Source organism: Ambystoma mexicanum, chromosome 11 (assembly GCF_040938575.1).
Source record: "Ambystoma mexicanum isolate Mex_15411 chromosome 11, UKY_AmexF1_1, whole genome shotgun sequence".
Taxonomy (NCBI): Eukaryota; Metazoa; Chordata; class Amphibia; order Caudata; family Ambystomatidae; genus Ambystoma; species Ambystoma mexicanum.
Genome location: NC_090934.1, coordinates 1,125,152,891 through 1,125,173,751, shown reverse-complemented (window position 1 = coordinate 1,125,173,751; position 20,861 = coordinate 1,125,152,891). Strand labels below are relative to the sequence as shown.

The 20,861-nt window shown below is 48.5% G+C and overlaps 1 protein-coding gene across 3 annotated transcripts in view; it reads left to right on the top strand.

The window, feature by feature from the left end:
- Window positions 1-10,825: 10,825 nt before the first annotated feature.
- USP3 (ubiquitin specific peptidase 3) overlaps window positions 10,826-20,861 on the top strand; it is a 1,719,287-nt gene continuing 1,709,251 nt past the window's right edge. The window contains exon 1 of one of the 3 annotated variants that reach the window (XM_069624462.1): window positions 10,826-11,091. Coding sequence is in view for 1 of the 3 variants with exons in the window: in XM_069624461.1 (XP_069480562.1) it covers window position 11,091 (1 nt within the window). In the remaining 2 variants the exon portion in view is untranslated. The remainder of the gene's footprint in view (window positions 11,092-20,861) is intronic. The other 2 variants (XM_069624461.1, XM_069624459.1) reach the window with 2 other exon arrangements.

Sequence of the window (20,861 nt, the reverse complement as noted above, 5' to 3'; positions counted from 1 at the left end):
AGCCTGAAATACATTTATTACAGCGCTGCAATGAGAGACTGAGAGATGGAAACCCACATTTGTAATTTTGCGTGTTATAAGCCCCGTTGCATTGTCCTGAGGAGGCTAGCCAGTACAATGGCATAACGAAAAGTAAGACTCCACAAATGATGATCCAGCCACTCTTGGGACACAAACAGGCTTACATAGGCACGCAGTGACAGGCAGTCACTGGGAGTGGCTAGGAAGGAGCACGTACGGCGAACCTGAGGAGGCCGCGAATGATAACTGCAGTTGAAGCCGCACAGTTCGCCTCTTGAAAGTGGGGACAGGCGAAGGAGGCCATCAGAGCCCGCAGGGCCATACCAGTGCTAGGCGGAGGTCCTGGAATCTAGGGCGACTGGAGCAGGAATCTGAGCCTTGAGAGGAACGAACTTACCCACCAGGATACGTGGGAGGACATAGTCCATTCTGGAAAGAGGAGCAGTTGCTGAAGGGCATCCCGGGGCAACTTGGCATGCTCGGAGTGAGGACAGCAAGCGCTGGGGCCGGCCCTCTTCGCCCTGACGCATCAAGATGTCTAACAAGCCCATCAGATCGAAAAGCAAGCAGCCCACACTGGACGAATTCGCTAAAACACCTCCGGGTGCCGAAGGGGCCAAGCAGAAAGATAAGACTCCGGTTGGGGGCCCGGACGTTATGGGTAACCAGGAGGTACTTGCCGCAATTGCAGACCTGAAAGTGGCCTTGGAGACCAAACTGGGCCTGGCAATAACCGAACTGAAAGCTGCACTCAAGCTCAAAGTCGGGGCGGTGCAGGAGGACGTCAATCTTCTCCGGCAAGACGTGAGAACGCTCGCAGAGCGCACGGGGGACCTGGAAAAAGAGGTGGCCCCAAAAACGGCGGCCTGCGCAGCCCACAAATCCAAACTTCATGCCTTGGTACAACATGTGGGCAACCTGGAGAGTAGGGCGGAGGAAGCGGAGGGACGCGCCCTAAGAAACAACATCCGTATCATCGGATTGCCAGAAGGAGCTGAGGGAACCAACCCTGCGCAATATGTCGAGTCAATGTTATTGCAGGAGATAACTGGGGGAGCCCTGTCTCAGGGGTTTTCAGTCGAGAGGGCGCACATGGCCCTGATGAGGAAGCCGCCGCCGGGGAACCCTCCTAGGCCGGCAATAGCCAAGATATTAAACTAACGAGACCGGGAAAAAATCCTTGAACACTTTCGGAAAGGTGGCACGATACAGAGAGGGGCAGCGAACATAACGGCATACCCGGACTATACCTTACAAGTACAGCGCAGCCGCATGAACTTTGCTACCGTGAAAAGAAGATTGTGGGAAGCGGGTCATAGGTACATGCTGCTCTATCCTGCCAAATTGAAGGTGTTCCACAAGGGTAGAACCTGGTTTTTTGACACTCCGGAGGATGCCATGGGATGGTTGGACGCGCAGAGCTGCCCTCAGGAATCGGATGTTCAGGGAATAGACGGAGGAGATAAGTAACATGTGGCTGTAGCGCTCTAGGTGCTGCAGCTTATGACAATGGGACTTGAATATAGCACTGCATATAACAGGCGGAAACGTGGGTTAAGAGCTTTAGTTATAGTGGCATTAAAAACTTTGATAAATATAGGAGCTACACAGAGCATGACCTCATACCCCCCATAATATATAGTAAGTTAGGTTGCGGGTAGTCCGGTGACACCCTGCTGGGTTCTGGGCCGAGCTTTCTGGGGCAGAACCAGATGCGGGGGGCCTGAGATCCAGGGATGGAGCTGGGCACTTGTTGGGGCGGGGGACAAAGAAGGGAGGGGAAGTGGGAGGGTGAGGGGGTGTGCAGTGGTTTGAAGTTGGGGAATGGGATGTTGGGTGGGAAACAAGCCTATACAGATTGGATTGGAACTTAGAGTTAGACTGCACCTGTGGGAGGAGGAATGGAACTCGTATAGGCCATGGGAGACCTTAAAATAGTTACATGGAACGTGCGGGGGTTTAACAGTTATTTGAAGAGGAAAAAAGTTATGTTGTACCTGCGCAGGAAAAAAATAGATATTGCATTGCTGCAGGAAACCCACCTCACGCGGGAGAGAATGGACACGATTGCTGGGAAATGGAAGGGAGTGCTGGTGGGCTCATCATACTCTGCTTATGCGAGGGGAGTGCTTATTTGGGTGGCACCACATGTCCCCTTTCAGCGATTACAGGTGATAGCTGAGACAGACGGGAGGATGGTTATACTGAGGGGACTGGTGGAAAATAGGGAAATAAGTATAGTCAATACGTACGCCCCGAACCAGAACACAGCGGCGTACATTAGAACATTGTGTACTAATCTGAGCGCATGCGTGGGAAGCGCAGTGATCTGGGGAGGGGACTTCAACTGCGTACTGAACCCGAGGGTAGATAGATCGGATGGGAAGATAGATAGACCGGCCCCTGCTGCCAAGGCGCTACAGATATTGCTGAATGACTTCGGTTTGGAGGATGCATGGAGAGTGAGACACCCCCAGGAAAGGCAATACTCACAATACCCCACAGCAGTTATCCACGAGGTTGGATTATGTCTTTACTTCACCTGAAATGATAGCGGAGATTACACAAATAGAGTACAAAGCTAGAGTCCTTTCGGACCACTCAACCCTGATTCTTGAATGGCAATACTGCCCCCCGAGAACGAGGATCCCGACATGGCGCCTAGGAGTGGAAGCATTGAGAGACCCCTTCTTTAGGGAGGACTTGAGGGAGGAGATTGTAAATTATTTTGAAATAAATACTGGGAGTGTAGACTCGGCGGGAACACTGTGGGAGGCCTTTAAAGTGTTGATGAGAGGAGTAGCCATAGCAAAATCAAAAGGTCTACAAGGTGGGATTTTAGCCGAACTACAGGAGACGGAGGAGAAACTAGAAGAGGCCTCGAGGGGCGAAGATGATACAGCAGAGAAGGTAGAATTGACACTCGGGCTACAGCAAAAATGTGCAGAATATTGGGACAGATTGTGTAACCTCAATTATAAAAAATATGTAGAGAGATAGCATGCGGGAGGTGATAAACCGGGGAGACTTCTGGCGTGGTTATATAAGAGCGAGACCCCCAGAGTTGCAATCAGGACTATAGAGAGAGAGGATGGTAGCGTAGTAGACACCCAGGAGGAAGTTAATAAAGCATTTGTGGACTATTATAAGGTATTATATGGGGAAGATGGCGAGAGTAATCGCGCTAAAATGGGAGAAATGCTGGAGGACATAGGGCTGCCCAAGATAAGTGAGGAGGAGAGAGAGGAACTAGATGCCCCGATTACCTTAGAAGAATTAGGGGAGGTGGTGAGGCAGTTGCCTACTAGCAAAACCCAAAAAAAAAGATAGACGGACTCCCAAGTGAGTTTTCTAAAGTATACATGGAGGAGGTCCTTCCCCCACTGTTAGGAATGTTAAACGAAGCGTTTGAGACGGGAAGCTTACTAGAGTCACTAAGAGAGGCCGTCATAATACCGCTCCCCAAACCTAACAAGCCTGGGCACAGCTGCAGTTCCTATAGACCCTTGTTGATGCTAAATCAAGACTGCAAGATATTGACTGCTGTTTTAGCAAATAGACTGAAGAAGGTTATTAGCAAACTAATACACCCGGATCAAACGTGCTATGTCCCAAATAGAAATATTACCAATAACCATAGATGACTTCAGAGAATTATTGAGTGCGGCAGCGAAAGTGATGATGAAATGACAATTGTGTCCTTGGACGCAATTAAGGCCTTTGACTCAGTTAAATGGCCATGGCTGCTTGAGGCCCTGGAGTACTACGGGTTAGGGCCTGGATATGTAAGGTGGGCAAAAATATTGTACAGCGAACCACTGGCTAGGGTCAAGACAGGATCTGTGATATCGGGAAAGTGGCAGCTTAGCAGAGGAACCAGGCAAGGATGTCCGTGGTCTCCAATGCTCTACATACTGGCCCTGGAACCTCTAGCAATATATTTGAGACAGCAATATGACATCATAGGCATCGAGGTGAAAGGGGAGCGACATCTGATCTCCCTATACGCGGATGACATGCTACTGTACTTGCGATACCCAGAAGAAAATCTCCAGTACATTCTAGAAGTCATGGAGAGATGCGCTGCGTTGTCCGGAATAGCGGTGAACCCCCAGAAATCCAGCATGTTCCCATTAGGGGGGTACATAGGGATCCTATCAGAGCGATTGCCTTTATTGCAAGTACCATGGGCAGTAAGCACATTTCAGTACCTGGGGATAAATATATACCACACTGTGGAAGAGGAGCATAGGTGCAATACGGAAGTAGCCATTAAAAATATTGAGAAGTGCATGCAATTCTGGGCGAAGCTACCTTTAGCAATGATGGGGCAGGGAGCAATGCTAAAGATGGTGGTTCTGCCAAGGCTTCTCCACTACTTTGGGAATATACCGTACCTGATTCCTAGGAAATTCTTCACCAAACTGAATAGCATGTGTAGGGATTTTTTGTGGCATGGCACGCGAAACAGAGTGGCGTTATGGAAGCTACAGAACTTCCATGACAAAGGAGGGGTAAAATTGCCCAATTATGAGGTGTATTATGTGGAAGGCCAGTTACAATATGTTGCCAAATGGCTCTCTGGTGAGGAGACCTCGGAATTTAGGCTGTTAGGGTGCCATTGTGCACCGTTTTATCTGAAAGAAATGATGTGGGTACCCAGGGCAGAAATTATGGGGCGCCCTAAGATGATGCTACTAGGGTGGAAGATGTGGCGTAGGGCATGCCAGATGATGGAGAATCCGTCCCCATGCTCTCCGCAGATACCATTGGTTGTATTAACAGGGACAGATGTGCAGCTACGAATGATACTTAGGAACCACTGGGAACCGGTTGGGGTGGCAACAATGGGTGACATTTGGCAGGAGGGCTCTAGTCTTACTTTTGAGCGGCTGCGGGAAGAAACTGGGTTGCATGAGGGCCAGTATATTACATATTATAGAATGGTACAGAGAATTAAAAGAATGTGGCCAGAAATTCTGCTAGAGGAGGAATCAGATGCCACCATAGATATGATATACGACATAGCTGAAGGGGGCCATGAGATCTCCAGAATATATGAAATGCTGATGTTTAAAGTGGGGAAGGAGGTCACGCAGTTGAGACTAGATTGGGAAAAAGAAGTTGGAGGCCCCATGGAGGATGGGATGTGGGAGCGGGCGCAGGGGTATCATAAGAAGATATCTAGAAATGCAAGACTGAAACAGATCCAACTGTATATAACACATAGGGCATATATGACACCTTGGAGGATATCGAGGTTTGAGAACGCAGGAAGGCAAGCATGACCCAAGTGTGATGAGAAGAACGTGGGCATGGTGCATATGTTCTGGTCCTGCCCGGTCATAGAACGCTTCTGGAGGGAAGTGAAAGGGAAACTGGAAAAAAAGGGGGTCAAGATTGTAGTGGACACAGTGTGGGCTTATCTGTTGGGGGGGTTCCCAAGATCACAGAAACTCAAGCATGTGAGTAAAATGAAGGATCTGGCTTATGTGCTTGCAAAAAGGAGAACTGCCATGGGATGGAAGAAATGCCACATGCCAAATGTGGAGGCGTGGTGGAGAGACTTACAAAAATGGGCGGAAGCGGAAACCATGGTATGGCAACAAGCGAGCAGCACAGGGGGGGAGGAGGAGACCGAGTCTCTGATGGCCTGGAAATCATTGATAGCCGAGCTGTTTGGGTCAATAGGTGACCCGGCAGAACCTGTAGATAGGGAGACCGTACCACAGGATGCGGGAACAGAATGAGTAACGTAATAGGCTTGTAAAGGGGGGTGGGATAAGGGAAGCAGTGGCTAGCAGTTAAGAAAGTATAATGAAACTGTTAAAATATGCACTTCTTGTTTGGTTTGTATTGTTTGGTTGTGTTTATAAATCAATAAAAATGTTTTTAAAAAAAAGAAATTAGGCAAAACCAACAGGTAAGTACTCTGGGCAATTCAACAAGAGAGACTACAGTGAGGAGATCAGCTAGAAAAGGCTTGGGGCCAAAGTCAATGGGGCAAAAGTCTTTTGCTCAAGATCACACAGTTCAGGGTAGTTCACTGTAAAGTTTGTGGCACAGATTCCGGACAAGGTTGGTTGGTAGAAAAGTTAGTTCAAAGAGAAGAGAAGGACAAGCCCTCGGTTTGGAGAAAGATTTCAAACACTTTCACCACAGCTGAGCGAAACGCACAACCGGATTGGCACAGTACCTTAAAACGGAGAGGGAGCTGCAGCTGAGGCGGACGTTCCTGGTGGTTCCTGCAGGCTCACGGTTCCTGAAGCGACTGTCGGACTGACACAAAGTAGGAAGACTGGAGGGTCCTGCGCCACCCAGGGAAGAAACCAGCAGCAGAGCAAAACAACAAATAAAAGGTGCGCTCCTTAAAACCCAAGCAGGGTCTGACCTTCCTGGCTATCCGGCCACTGTAGCTCTGCACAGCGAATTCGACCAGAGGAGGGGTCCTGGTTTGTAGTTTGGGCGAACTGGTTGGTCACTCCAGCTCAAGTGAAGAAGTTTCCTGGAGGATCTTCTCTGTCGTCGGATTTGGAGATTCGGACCTGCAGCAGGGCTTCACCGGGCAGTTCAGTCATTGTAGGGGTCCTCTTCTTCCAGTTCCTCGTTGGTTCTTTCGTTCCGGTGGCAACTCTGTCTTTTCAGTCCCAGAGACCTGCTTTTTATGCAGTTTTCCCCCATTCATAAAGCCCGACTGTCAATCACACAGCAGGGTGGCTGGCCTGGCAAGGCCAGTCCCCTTAGCCAATCAGACAAGAGTCCAACTTGGGTTACCAAGGGACCCCGTGGCAGGGGTCCGAAGATCCCTCCATCACATCCTGCGTACCTAGACTAACAGGCGCCTTAAGGAGGGCTTCTGTGCAGAAGCCCGTGAAAACACCGCGAACAAAGGAATCATCCCCGGTTTGGCGCGCAAAGTAAAACTTGAGAAAGACTAACAAAAAGAAATGGTGAATAAACCCAGCCGGAACCAAAATAAAATGTATTTGGTCAAGCGGGTTTATGTTCGAGGCTAATATAATAGCCTAAAACATTACCACGTTTATATAAGATAATCGTGGTAGAAAAGTTAGGGTAGATACCACTGCCACCAGCCAAGTCTTAATATTAAGGGAGCGAAACAAGGCTCCAAGAGGCACAGACAAAAAGGGATAAGAGTTAACCCTTTTCAATACTCCATGTAAGATGGGGTGTACTTGTTCTGTGGTTTAAAGTGACTACATAAAGTTAATGGCAATTTTACATGTTTCTGGGGGACATTAGTCAGCCCCAGAAAAATTGAGTCAGTGGGAAGTCTCAAAGTCAACGATGTGTCACTGAACTGAAGGTGCTGTGTAACACACACAAAAAGTGGTGCATTGGAGTAGGTGAGGCTCCAGTGCCCAAGATCACACAGAAAGTAGAAATACTTAGCAAAACACATGTAAGAGTGGGAAAAAGGCTCACACTCTTACCAGGTGAAAAAAGTAAATCCTAGAAATCCAGCAAAGCTGTTGAGGAAATCAGTATGTAAGGGAAATTAGCCATTTATGAGAATTCTCCCTAACAGTATGTAGTCAAATAGTGACATCTGCATAGGGTTGCACTTGGGAAGTGCCTCAGACTTTGCTGGCATTGTTAATGGTTGTGAAAAATCTTGGGGCGATATATCACTATGGGACTTGTTTCTAGTCCGTGTACACTGGACATTCTCATCCTCCTATCTGTTAAACATACAATTGTGGTTTACTGCACTGAACATAGTTTATATGTAAATTAGTGAAATTTGGGCGCTTATGTCCACTAAGTGAGAGGGCTTTATGGGTTTGGTGTCTGAATACGGAAATCAAGAGCCTGCAGTTGGCCCTCTATCGTGTTTGGATATAATTTTGAACAGCTGGTGGCGTTTTATGTAGAATCTTGACATGGGTAGGGTTATTTCCGCCGATGAGGTCTGTCCAGGAAATTCTGCTGGCATGTGTGGGATTGTATTGCCAGGATGACTCTCGCTCTTGTCTGGCTGCTCGAAATTCCAATTCTGCCTGTTTTAACGTTCATTTGCGTGCCTGGATTTCTTCATTGTAAATCCTTCATAAAATGATGTATGAATTTCTGAATTTCTGAATTACTGATTTTGAATTTCGAATTCTGAACCTTATTCTGTAACCCACGTATTTTAAGAAGCAAGAGTCTTGAATCTGGAATTTTCAATTTTACTGTATTTGAATTCTTTGCATTTTGTATGTGTATTATTATGTTTTTATTTTCCTTTATGTGTAAAGCCTGCTCCTTTATGCTACCCCATGCATTTTCTATATAACAAACATTGCAATTAAGGGGACATTTGTAGAGAGTCATGCATCCAATGCCTAATTCCCCTTTCTCCTCTTCTAATGGAGTAATCATTTGGCACACACATGTGACTGACCTGTGATAAGTGATGAAAGCAGTAACATATTTTAGAGCTGAAAAATATAAAACTCTTTTACATCTGCCCACCTACCCCCCACACAGCATCTCTCGTCAAGGTAGACTTAGGAACCATGAACCTTGATTGGCGAGCAGAAGCAACAGATTGGACAGCTGGACCAATGCTTGCTCATAACATAATTACATTATCTGGTCTGATTAATGATAGAAATATTGGCTTGTTGGATACTTGACTTACCTATTTCTTTCCCCTTCCATTCGTATACTGAGAAGATGCAGCGCCTGTCGATGATTTCCCAGAAGCTTTGTATGAAGAAGAGACAGGCTCCCACTGTTCACTTGGTTAAAAAAAAAAATAGAGTTAGTTTCAGAACTTTTTCAGTGGGAAGAACCAACACAGCCCACCCAAATCAAAACACAACAACAACAAAACAGTGGGCCTAGTTTCCGCTCACATTCATTGCCAGAACTTCCAATCATCATCAGTGTTCATATGGCAGTGCCAGGACCCATGAGTGACAGCCAAATAGCGCTGCCCTCGGTACCCAGTCATCATAAATGCTAGTTTTCTAGGTGCAGAAAGGCAGCATCAGTGGTAGTGCCCCAGAGAACAACTTAAATTCCTGCACCAAAGAATGTGCCCACCAGACCCACTCTTCTTAAAAATATGCCCATTATTAATCCCAGTGTCAGAAGTGTGCCCTTTAGACTTACAGTGCCACAAATATGTCCATCCCAATTGCTTTTCTGGGTAATTGGTCTTTCTATTATACTTCTACAGAACATGCTGTCCTAGTTACCACGCAGACCACTGCCTGGACAGATGCAGGAGTCCTAATGTTGGGATGGAAGGTTGATCATGGAAGGGTTGGCGATTGGTGGAATCCTACACACAAAACATTCCTCCAGACCCTGCCTCCTGCTCATACTCCCCAAAGAGCTGTCAATGCCTGCACTCAGGGCAGGTGTAATGGAGATGGCGATCTTTGTCCGCCCTGCCATAATTTGAACCTGTGAACTTTGGGTTACATTAAGGTCAATGGAAAGAGGCATTAACCCACTGAGCTGTATTTCCTGCATGAATGTGAGTGACAGAGAAGCCATGAACTCCTTTGCATGCAGCGCCTTGCCCTGCTTCCGCTGCCAGTACGGGCCCACACCGGGGAACGTTCCACATGGCAGGCCCCTGTCTTTATCAACGGTGCTGTGGAAATAAAAATAGATGAAGCATTGGGCAGATAATGAAACAAAATCAATTATATGACAATGGGCATATTCTGGCGATGGAGGCCTGGCGTGGACGCTAGATGTAGGCCATTAGCCCCAGATGGGCATTTCATTTCCCCTGAAGAGCGCTCAGGGGCAAGGTTCTCCAAGCTGTTCAGGTCGACGGGTGCCTTGAGCTGGTTAGGGTTTTTGCCTAAAGAAACAGTGGGCCTGTTCCCGATGCCATCGGTAGTGACTTTCCAGGGACTAACAAGCTCACACCATGGACTGCTCTTTGGATTGGTTTGGCTGATGTACATAGCAGTGGCTGGACGTAAGTATCCTGTCTGTCCGGGCCCAGCTCTGTATCTCAGCCAGGTCGCCTCTGTTTCCCTGTTATTCCTATGAGCAGGAGGCAGGGCCTCGAGGAATGACAGGCTAACAGAGGCGACCTGGCTGACCTACAGAGCCAGGCCTGGACAGAACAGGATACTTCTGTGCAGCCACTGCTCTGTAGATAAGCCAAACCGATCCAAAGAGCAAGATAAAGGAAAACACAGTGAGAGAGGGAACGTGGTGCGGATGATGGGGAGAGACAAATGGAGGCGCAGGGGTGCAGATGGAGATAGGAAGGTGCATAGAAACAGATGCACTGTTTGAAAAGAGAGAGCAACATGTATCTTTTGCAATTTCAGCTGGTCGAGGTGAACGCTTAAGAGAGAGGTTTGCCTCGACCAGTTGAAACTGCAATAGCAAAGTCGGTGGCAGGCTGCAAGTCACCTACCTTGCAGTGGTTGTGGCTGTGGCTTCTGATCGGGCGTGTCGTCTTGATGATTTTCGTTGGAGATGTAGTCAGTGGCACTGACTCTGTTTCAGCAGATGAGTGAGGCAGACCAAAATGCCACACCCTTTTATCAGGGCTAACCTGGCTGCCCGAGACTGCAACTTCCTCTTGTGACCCCTTGCAAGGTTCTTAAGCCTAACAATGGTTCACAAGAGGCAGTTTCAGTTTGGGGACGCCTTGGGCAGCTGGCACTTCCTGAAACTATGACTGGCAGCTTCACTCAAACTGCAACTTCCTCTCCCGACCTGCAAGAGGAAGTTACAGTTTGCACGACGCTGTGGCTCGCACTTCTGTCAGTCACAGCTGTCTTTGATCATGGCAGCTCCTTCGGGTTAATGTCCTGTTGAGCCTGCCGTGGTGTGGTGGCACCAGGGCTAAGCCCCACTTTTTGGAGACTGCCGGGGGGCTCAACCCCAGCCGGCTCGGCCCCACTTAAAGCCCTGGATGTGGGCTGTTGTTGCTGTTTGTGGCTGGAAGCGGTGGGGCAGTGGAAGCCATGCGATTGTTTTTAGCATTGGATGAAGACCTATCTACTCACAATTCGGTGGAAGAGGCATAGCAGACACCAGCACTGAGCAAGGGTGAATTTGCCCAAAATCTGCTGTCTGACAGTGAGTACCATTTGGGTGCTTGCCTCTTGTTTCCCCCTCACGCTTTCCCAAGTTCAGCTTTGAAAAAAAAACATTGTTTGTGCAGCTGCACTTAATTGCCATCTTTTGCACTGGTATTCCTCCCTTAGGCCGAAAGGGTGCCCTGTACAACAGAACAGCTATTTGGCCATCTGGTTTCTATATCAAACAGGAAAGCAAATGTCTTATCATTTAAGAAGTAAATGTGGTAACCCGGTTCTAGAAGAAAATAGGCATTTGTAACAGATGGTAGTTTCACCCCGTCCACTTGCTGAGGGCCTTGGAGCACCTTCTGGTGAAACTGGGGTAGACTTTGAGCCTGCTATTGTATCTATGCCTGTAATTAACACCAGCGAGACACAGGCACATGCTGTCATTCCCGATGACCTTTTGATTGCTACCATCTCACCAAAAGAAGTTGGGACATTATTGGCTCCAATAGATTTCCAGCCTCTTAATTCTGCCTAAACTTTGTATCATACAATTTCCCAGAGCAAAACGACTACCTACTTTAAGGTACCCGATAAATCATGAAATTAGGTGCATAATACATAAGCACATCCAGTACAATAATCGGGTAGTGACTTAAGTCGTGTATAGGACTGTTTATTTGAACCAAAACAGTCAACTAAATGGAGGATGGTCGTTTAGAATGGGGTGTCTCCTATGATAACTGAGATCACTTCTCATTACAACCTTCCACTGGGATGGCAAAATATTAAAATCTTTGTAATGGGACCAAAGTAAACAAGAAGTGTTGTTGTGGATGATGGCAACAAGATCATGGAGGAAACTACGAGTTGTAATTTTAGCAGGGATATTGATTATATTTCTGTACATGATATGAAGTTTAGGTCTAGTGCTGATTTAGTTTCCACTCCTTTAAAGCGTTGGATTTGATCTGTAAACTGTGAGTTAACTTAAACTATAGGATTGAGTTTTGTAGTCAAGCAATCTGCAACAATAATGACATTTGGGATGTTTTCAAACCTTGCGGAAAGATTTGATGGTTGAGATCCAGGGGTCAGTACTCTCAGAAAATGCCCAACCCATATTATTTACAGCAAAGACTTCCGAGCAGAATCCTGTTGAAGAGTCTCGGGAGGATAGCTCAGGGGCAACGTGCTCGCTTTGGAAGCAAGACGACGTGGAGCACCACAGGTTCGATCCCAGAAACCTCTGGGTATTAAGCGCGTTATAAATAACTATCATGTCATATATTAGTTGTGTTACCACTGTTGTTGTTTAGGATCCTTTGCCACAGAGTTACAGGGAAATATCATTGTCAGATGTGGTTATACCAAAAAATTGGTTTTGCAATACAAAGAAGGCAAGGGGTGATCACAAAACTGAAAGGAGTAGAAAAGATAAGAGGAGCAAAAAGCGTTACAACCACAAACTTCTCCAAATCAACCCCTAAAAAATAAGCTTGAAGTGAGAGCAGATGGTGCAGCATCTGTGGCACTAATGGAGGCGGATAATTATTTTATGCTTGATGATATTGGGCCTCATTATGACCTCGGCGGTAGCCATGCCGCTATTGGTGGCATGGCTGCCGCCAAAATCGCGTCCGGGTTCCCAGAATGGGGAATTACCAGGCCATTCCGAGTTTGGAGGGCCCGGTAATTCCTCCCCCCAGGGCCGGACCTTCCCCATTCCCATTTCAACCCCCATAGGGCTGAATGGGAATGGGAGAGGGAGCAAACAACGGGCCGATTGCGAGTGGCCCGTTGTTTGCTCCCTCTTCCCCTTGCAGGACCCGGTAACAACGCCTGGTTTTACCAGACGTCCTTATCGGGTCGCGCGAGGGGCCTCGTAATGTGGCGGAACGGGTTTAACGAATCCGCCTCCTTTTGCGGAGCCCATTAACCCCTTCTGCCAGGTTCGTAATGAGGCCCATAGTGTCTAATTCTCTTAAAAATGAATAAAAAGCAGCATAGTAGGAAAATGAGGGCACAGGTGGTCTTTGCTCCAAATAACCAATTGAAATTAGGTGCTCAAGGATGAAATAAGAAAAGTCAGTCAAGAAAAAGGACATAGTTCTGATTAAGAGCAGAAAACGGAGAGAATTATAGGCAATGGACACCAACTGTTCATATGTTGAAAATTATCAATATTTGGTTGATATTGATGGCGTATGGAATAATGAAGGCAATTTAAATCCAGTTTTCGACATCTAAAGAACAGGTGATCAATTGGCTAAGTTTATCTACTGACAGAACTGAGAATGCTATTGTAGTATAAGGTCTTGTTCCTCTTGGTGCAGAGGAAATGAAAGATTTGGAATTTGTATATATTTTTTTAACAATATAGTTGTTAGTCCTCTCAATCGCTCTAAAGTGTTACAATTGATTTAACAAATTCATGAGCTTAGAGTTGTACATTCCTCTGATATTGAAGTAACAAAGTTTTATGATATCGCCAATAATGGGAAGGTTTTAGTCATTTTAAACCAAATTTAGCTACCAATTTAGTTTTTAAAAATAAGGATAATTTTAATAGGATGGAATTTGATGTTTTCCCTTTTTTAAAGGTGGAAATATTAACTCTGCAGATTATTTGCACAATTATAGAAAGGTGAGACAAGGGACTGTCGATGAGACCATCTTTCATAATATGGGTGAGAAAATGAATCTAAAAATTGTTTGAATTTTATGATCTGATAATAAACGACAAATCATAATGAGTGCAACAAGGTGTTATGAGTCTACATATAAAGATGATGACTAAACTTAGCTGTCATCAGCCCTCCAGGTAAAAATGAAGAAGTATCCCTAATGATGCTCAAGCAACATTAACAATGTTATTATGGAACACCAGACATTTTAAACATTAACTATCTAAAGGCTCTTCCCTGAGTACCTTGAACGATCACAACATTATATCATTGTAAGAAATTTGACTGGAGCAAGATCCACATTTCAAAGGTTTTTCCTCAATTATTTCCGATGCTGTAAAAGGTCTGAAGGGTAGACCTACAGGAGGCCTAGTGATAGCGATAACAAAAAGAGATGGAGATTATTAAAACGGAGAGTAGTCCTATTTGTCAAAATGATTTGATCTGCAAAATGTCCTTTCCTACAAATAATAGGTGGCAAAACGGGGGGCGTGGCTTGGCGGCCATGCAAGCGTGAGCTAACTCTGAGAGGCTCCCACTCGATCCGGCCAATGATCCTGAAAAAAGGCGGAAATAAACTCCGGAAGACCAAACAAACGCCAGGAAAAGGCATCGGAAGGCTCAGGGCACATACGGGAGAAGACCCGAGAAAAATCGGAAGTTGGAAGAGCGTAAACGGAGAGGGAGAGATGCGCGGCACCACCAACAAAATGGCGGGCGCGCAACACTGAGACCACGACCCGCGTCCTGCGACACGAAGATGGACCGGAGGTGAAGGGCGGTGCCGGGAGAGACAGCCGACCAACACCCAGCTCAGGCAGAACCGGAGTACTTCACGAGCGGCGTAGGCGCGAAGTACCAACTGCAGCAGGCGAGGGAAGGAGCCCGCGACGGCACTGCAAGCAGTCGCGCTGCATTGAACTGGAGCGGGTAGAGACGCCGCGAGAAATGAGAGGCGGCCCACAGACCGGACCGAAGAAGAGCCCTCCCCTGCCAACGCGGAGGTGAGCAACAGCAACAGAGACCCGGTAGGGGAGAGAGGTGTGGCAGCGACCGGGACGTCAACACCCGGACCGAGGACTAAGCGACAGACTGCAGAGCCTGCGAGGAGAGCTGCGGCCGAACTGGGACGGCGCAGGGACGAGAGGCGGCCATCAGCATAACGACAAAGAAGTGAACCAAAGGAGATACACACAGATGCAGACCCCGGCCCAGCCGGCCGCCTCAAGTCAATTAGTGAGAGAGAAATATAACCCGCGAGGCGGCACCTCAATAGAAGCTACGAGCCACAAATTCAGCTGGCACGACTGGCCACCCGCCATAACACCAGGACAGGGGCAGTGACTAGGGGAAGAGCCGCCCCACGGTAAAATAGACTGCAAGCACCCACGGGTGTGCGGGAGGACAATACCGCAGAGAGACACGGTGGATGAGCAAATAAAGAGAGACGGAGGGAAGATGCTCTTTAAAGGTCAACACACGCAGGAAGTGCGTGAGTGAGTGCGAGGACTGAGCAGAAACCCACTGAAGCGCAACGCAGACCCCGACCAAGCAGGACCCAACTGCAGGCCGAGACGAGCAGGTATCAACATGCCAGACAAGCCAAAGAGCGGCAGGGGGAGACAGACAGTCATGGAGACATTTGCCTGCAAGTGTGATGACCAGCAGCCCGAGGCGGAAGAGAAAGACACGCCAGAGCCATATGTCACGCAAGGAGAGATCAGGCAAGTGGAAAGCAGCATATTGGAAGCCATAGGGGCGCTAAAGACGTCAATAGAAGGCAAGCTGGATGCAGTGATGGTGGATGTGGGACTCCTCAGACAAGACGCGAGGAACCTGGCGGAGAGGATGACGACAGTAGAACAACAAGTGCACAGCAACTCAGCGAAAGTAACCACCTCGCGAACACAAATGTCAGAAGCAATAGAGAGAATCAACATACTAGAACGCAGAGCTGAAGATGCAGAAAGCAGGGCCTGGCGCAACAACGTACGCATAGTAGGGCTGCCGGAGGGGGAAGAGGGCAGAGACCCCACGAATTATATAGAGAACCTCCTGATCCAAGAAGTAGGAGCTGAGACCCTGTCCCAGGGCTTTGCAGTAGAGAGGGCACATCGGGCGCTAACCAGGAAACCGCGCCCAGGGCACCACCGAGACCAATGATTGCAAAGATCATGAACTTTAAGGACAGGGAAAAAATCCTGACTTTCTCAAGAGAAGGAGGGAACATAACAAGAAATGGGGCCAAGATAACGATGTATCCAGACTACACGGTTCTTGTGCAAAGACAGAGAGCCCAGTTCTGGCAGACCAAAGAGCGCCTTCGAGCGGCAGGGGTGAAATTCATGCTGCTGTACCCAGCTAAACTTAAAGTACTACATAACGGGAAGACACAGATCTTCGAGACAACGGCCGACGCCCAGGAGTGGATGGACCAACAAGGGATTCCGCAGTTGGCAGAGGGAGGCGAGCGAAACAGAAACCCCCCCCGGCGAAACAGAGAGTGAAGCCGGGCACGATATGCGTATCCAACGCCACAGCAACAAGACAGTAGAGACACCCTGCGGTGAAATATCGAAATAGGGTGACCGACAGCCTCCAAGTTGAAAAGCCTACAGTAAAGAGAATTGCAAGGGGAGCACAAAACTCAGGGAAGTGGAACCGCCAAGACCCATAGCGGAACCCCAGTTAAGATAATGTTTATAGTGTCAGTTTCGAGACGCTACGCCGCGACAGGCAGGCCCGAGGAGAGGAGGACGGCACCTGGAGAGCGGTGGGGCCCGAGCAGGGGGAGGGAGGCTGGGCGTTTGTTGATGTTTTTTTTGTTAATAGTTATAGCAGTTGGAGAGTTAAGGCTAAGCCCGCAAGGAAAAGAGAAAAGCAGAAGGAGAAATAACAGTTGTCATACACAAAGAATCAGTATGGAAGACAGACACAGGGAGCAGTACCCACGAGCAGAGAGCTGGTGGAAAGCACAAAGCGAGACTGTCAACAACGGAATACAGCGAACAGCAGGAGAACCGACCCGAGAAGGCAGACGAATAGACTATTTAAAATTCAACAGGCAGAAGAAGGGGAACAAATCCCTGGCAGGAGCAAACCGAGAGAATAAGACACTGAGCAGGCCGATTGGAAAAAACAGGCCGCTAGCGCGAGTCTCCACAAGGACCGAGATGACCTGAGGATTGTCACGTGGAACGTCAGAGTGATGAACGCATATGTCAAGAGGCTGAGGATATATACCTGGTTGAACAAAACAAGGACCCACATTGCAATGTTGCAGGAGACACACCTGACGGCCGCAAAACAAGCTAAGATAGAGAAAAAATGGGGAGGTCAGATGTATAGCGCAACATACTCCAATTACGCAAGGGGAGTAATGACCTGGGTCGCTCCTGGAATCCCATTCCAGCTCATCAACCAAGAAAAAGACGCGGATGGCAGGGTTCTGATGGTCCATGGGATGCTGGAGAATCGGGAGATATGCCTGGTGAACACCTATGCCCCCAACCATGACGCGACGGCCTTCTTCAGGACACTCCCGCCCCGGCTGGCCCCGTACAGGAATGCTACGATGATCTGGGCGGGCGATCACAATTGCACATTGGACCCCCGGCTAGACAGGTCGGACAATAAGCACAAGAGAGCGGCGCCACCAGCGAGAGCACTACGACAGATGCTAGACCAACTCGAGCTCGAAGACATCTGGAGGAAGGTACATGGGGAAGAGAGGGGATACACGCACTATAGTGCCCCACATGGGACATTTACACGGATAGACTACCTTTTCACGGGCAAGGAGACACTGGGGGAAGTTACTGAGGCACATATACACGCGCGAACCCTATCTGACCACGCCCCCCTGCGAATCACATGGAAACACACACACAGGAGAGCCCCTATACCCACGTGGAGATTAAGGGCAGAGGCATTATTAGACGGAGGTTTCCAAGAATACATCCAAAACGTAATAGACGATTATTTCGAGCATAATGCGGGCAGTGTGGGAAGCACGGGTACGGTATGGGAGGCCTTTAAGGTGGTGGTCAGAGGTGAGGCGATGGGGAAGACGGGAGGTCTTAGGCGAGAAACCCTAGCGCAACTAGATGAGCTGGAAGGGGAAATCGAGAAGGCCGAAGGGCAGGCGGGGGAGAGGGGAGCGGAACAGGGGAACCTCACCACCCTGCGACAACAGTGTGTGGAGACCTGGGAAAGACTAGGGCGTCTTGACTATGGGAAATATATACAGAAATTACACGCCGAAGGGGACAAGCCTAGCAGACTCCTGGCCTGGCTAACCAAACAGGAAACTAAGCGGGAACCGATCAATGTAATCCAAAATAGACAGGGAGAGGTGATAAGATCCCAGGAAGGTATAAATGAGGTGTTCTCGCAATTTTACGAGGACTTATACTCCAAGGTCCAGGAAGCGGAAGAGGGGGACCTGGAGGAAGCCCTCGTGGAAATCAGCCTCCCACAATTGACGGAGGAACAGGCCCAAATGTTAGACGCCCCTCTCACTGTAGAGGAACTAACGGAAGTGATCACCCAGCTGCCGACAGGGAAATCTCCGGGGCTAGACGGGTTGCCGGGCGAATTTTATAAACAATACAAAAACGACATAGCCCCGAGACTGCTGGAAACATTAGAGGAAGCATATGAGAAAGGAAGACTCCCGAGTAGCATGTCAGAATCTATAATAGTCCCGATCCTTAAACCAGGAAAGCCACCTCTCGAATGCGGCTCCTACAGACCGATCTCCCTGATAAACCAGGACTCCAAGATCCTGACGGCGACATTGGTTAACCGCCTTAAAAGAGTGCTACCCACCCTGATCCATACAGATCAGACAGGGTACGTACCGGTACGAAACACGTCCTGGAATCTACGCAGACTCCATTATGTCATAGAAAGGACAAACCAAGAGGGAGGGGAGGGTGCTGTAGCCTCACTGGATGCAATCAAAGCATTCGATTCGGTGGGATGGGACTGGCTCCTGGGAACGCTCGCTCACTACGGGATTGGACAAGGGTTCGTACGATGGATAGAACTACTATACAAAGATCCGAGAGCGAGGGTCAAGATGGGTAGGCAAGTTTCTAAGGAATGGGGCATAGAGCGAGGCACAAAACAGGGATGCCCCCTGTCTCCAATGTTATATATTCTGGCCCTGGAGCCGTTCGCAGTATTCCTAAGAATGGATTACAAGGACACGGGCATAGAGATAGATGGGGAAACACACCAGATATCCATATACGCGGACGATATACTCCTCTACATACAGAACCCACGCACCCACCTGCAGGACTTGCTGGAGGCGCTGAGCGCGTTTGGTAGGTTATCCGGAATAGTGGTCAACAGAGAAAAATCCTCACTATTTCCCCTAGCTGGCCTACACGCAATACCGACAGATCAATTGCCGCACCTAGGTATCACATGGACCCCGAACACCTTCAAATACCTGGGAGTGGACATTTACCACGACACCACGGAAACACATGCAGATAACACACAAGCAGCCCTAAACAAAATCGAAAACGCCATGAAATTCTGGCAGACCTTACCGTTGGGCATGATAGGCCGGGCGGCACTGCTAAAAATGACGGTCCTACCCCGACTTTTATATTACTTTACAAACATCCCATATAACATACCAAGGTCCTTCTTTAAACACCTACACACCATGGCGAGAACCTTCCTGTGGGGAGAGGGGAGAAACAGGGTGGCACTAAATACACTACAAAGGAGCTACGAGTGGGGGGGGCATCAAACTCCCAGATTTTGAGTATTACTACTTGGCAGCACAACTCCAATTTGTAGTGCGATGGCTAGGGGAAGAGATCTCCATAGACGCAATACTTTTTGGGCCAACACTCCGGAGATACTACCTGAGAGAACTCTTATGGATAAAGGCCGCCCAAGCCAAAGACCTTCCCAACATAGTCCAGCTAGGCCGAACACTATGGAAAAGAGCCTGGAAATCACAAGGCATACGAGACCCCTGCTCAAGACATATTCCACTAGCGGGGCTAGTAGACACCCGAGTGGCCAGTTTGGCCACGTACAGAACACAATGGGAAGACAAAGGAGTAGCCCAAATAGGGGACCTGTGGCGAGAAGGACAATGGGTCGAATTCCAAACCCTGGTAGACGAACAGGATATGCACAAGGGCCAATTCATCCTGCATAATAGCCTAGTTTGCGCAATAAAGAAAAGGTGGAACACCATGCGAGAGCCCGAGGACGCTGAAGGAGCACTGGACGCATGGTATGATGTTTCCGAAGGGGGACACACCATATCCAGACTCTATGAGTAATTGCTGGGATTCACCAACAAAAAGACACTAAGAGCACGAACGAAATGGGAAGAGGAACTTCAACAACCCTTTGAAGAAGAGGAATGGAACAAAGTCCTCAGGTACACGAAAAGGGTCTCCAGGAACGCCAGGTTCAGGCAGCTGCAACTCTACATAGTGCATAGAGCATATCTAACTCCCAAGAGAATGTCGAGGATGGGAGATGGACAGGCCCGGTGCTGCCCGCGTTGCGGAGTCGAACAGGCCGACATGGTGCACATGTTCTGGTCGTGCCCGCAGATAACAGACTTCTGGAACATGGTGAAAGAGAAGGCGCTGACAGCAGACATACACATGCCAGCGGGATCGCCAGCATCATACTTATTGGGCCTGTTCCCAAGGGGGCACCGGCAGATGTCACATGTGGCAAAAATGAAAGGCTTAATGACAATATTGGCGAAGCGCCGCATAGCGATGGCATGGAACAAGAGCGAAGGCCCCTCGAAGGAGGGCTGGTGGGCCGACCTACAAAAATGGACAATAGCAGAGACGGCAGTCTGGGCGAGAGCCACTCAAAGGGGGAGAGTAACAGTGGGGCCAGACTATTGGCATGGAACTCTCTAGTACAAGACCTGCTTGGTAACAGAAGCGGGGATGACACGAGCGACCCGGGCAACTCAGGACATGAGGAAATGGGCCCGCCCACGCCGGAAGGCACCACATAATTCAGAGAAAGGAAATAACTGGGGGGAAGGAGGCCTGGCCGTGGCCTGCGCAGACACTGAACAGTGCAAATCCTACTTGGAAAGGCCAACATATACACGCATAGACGAGAGCAG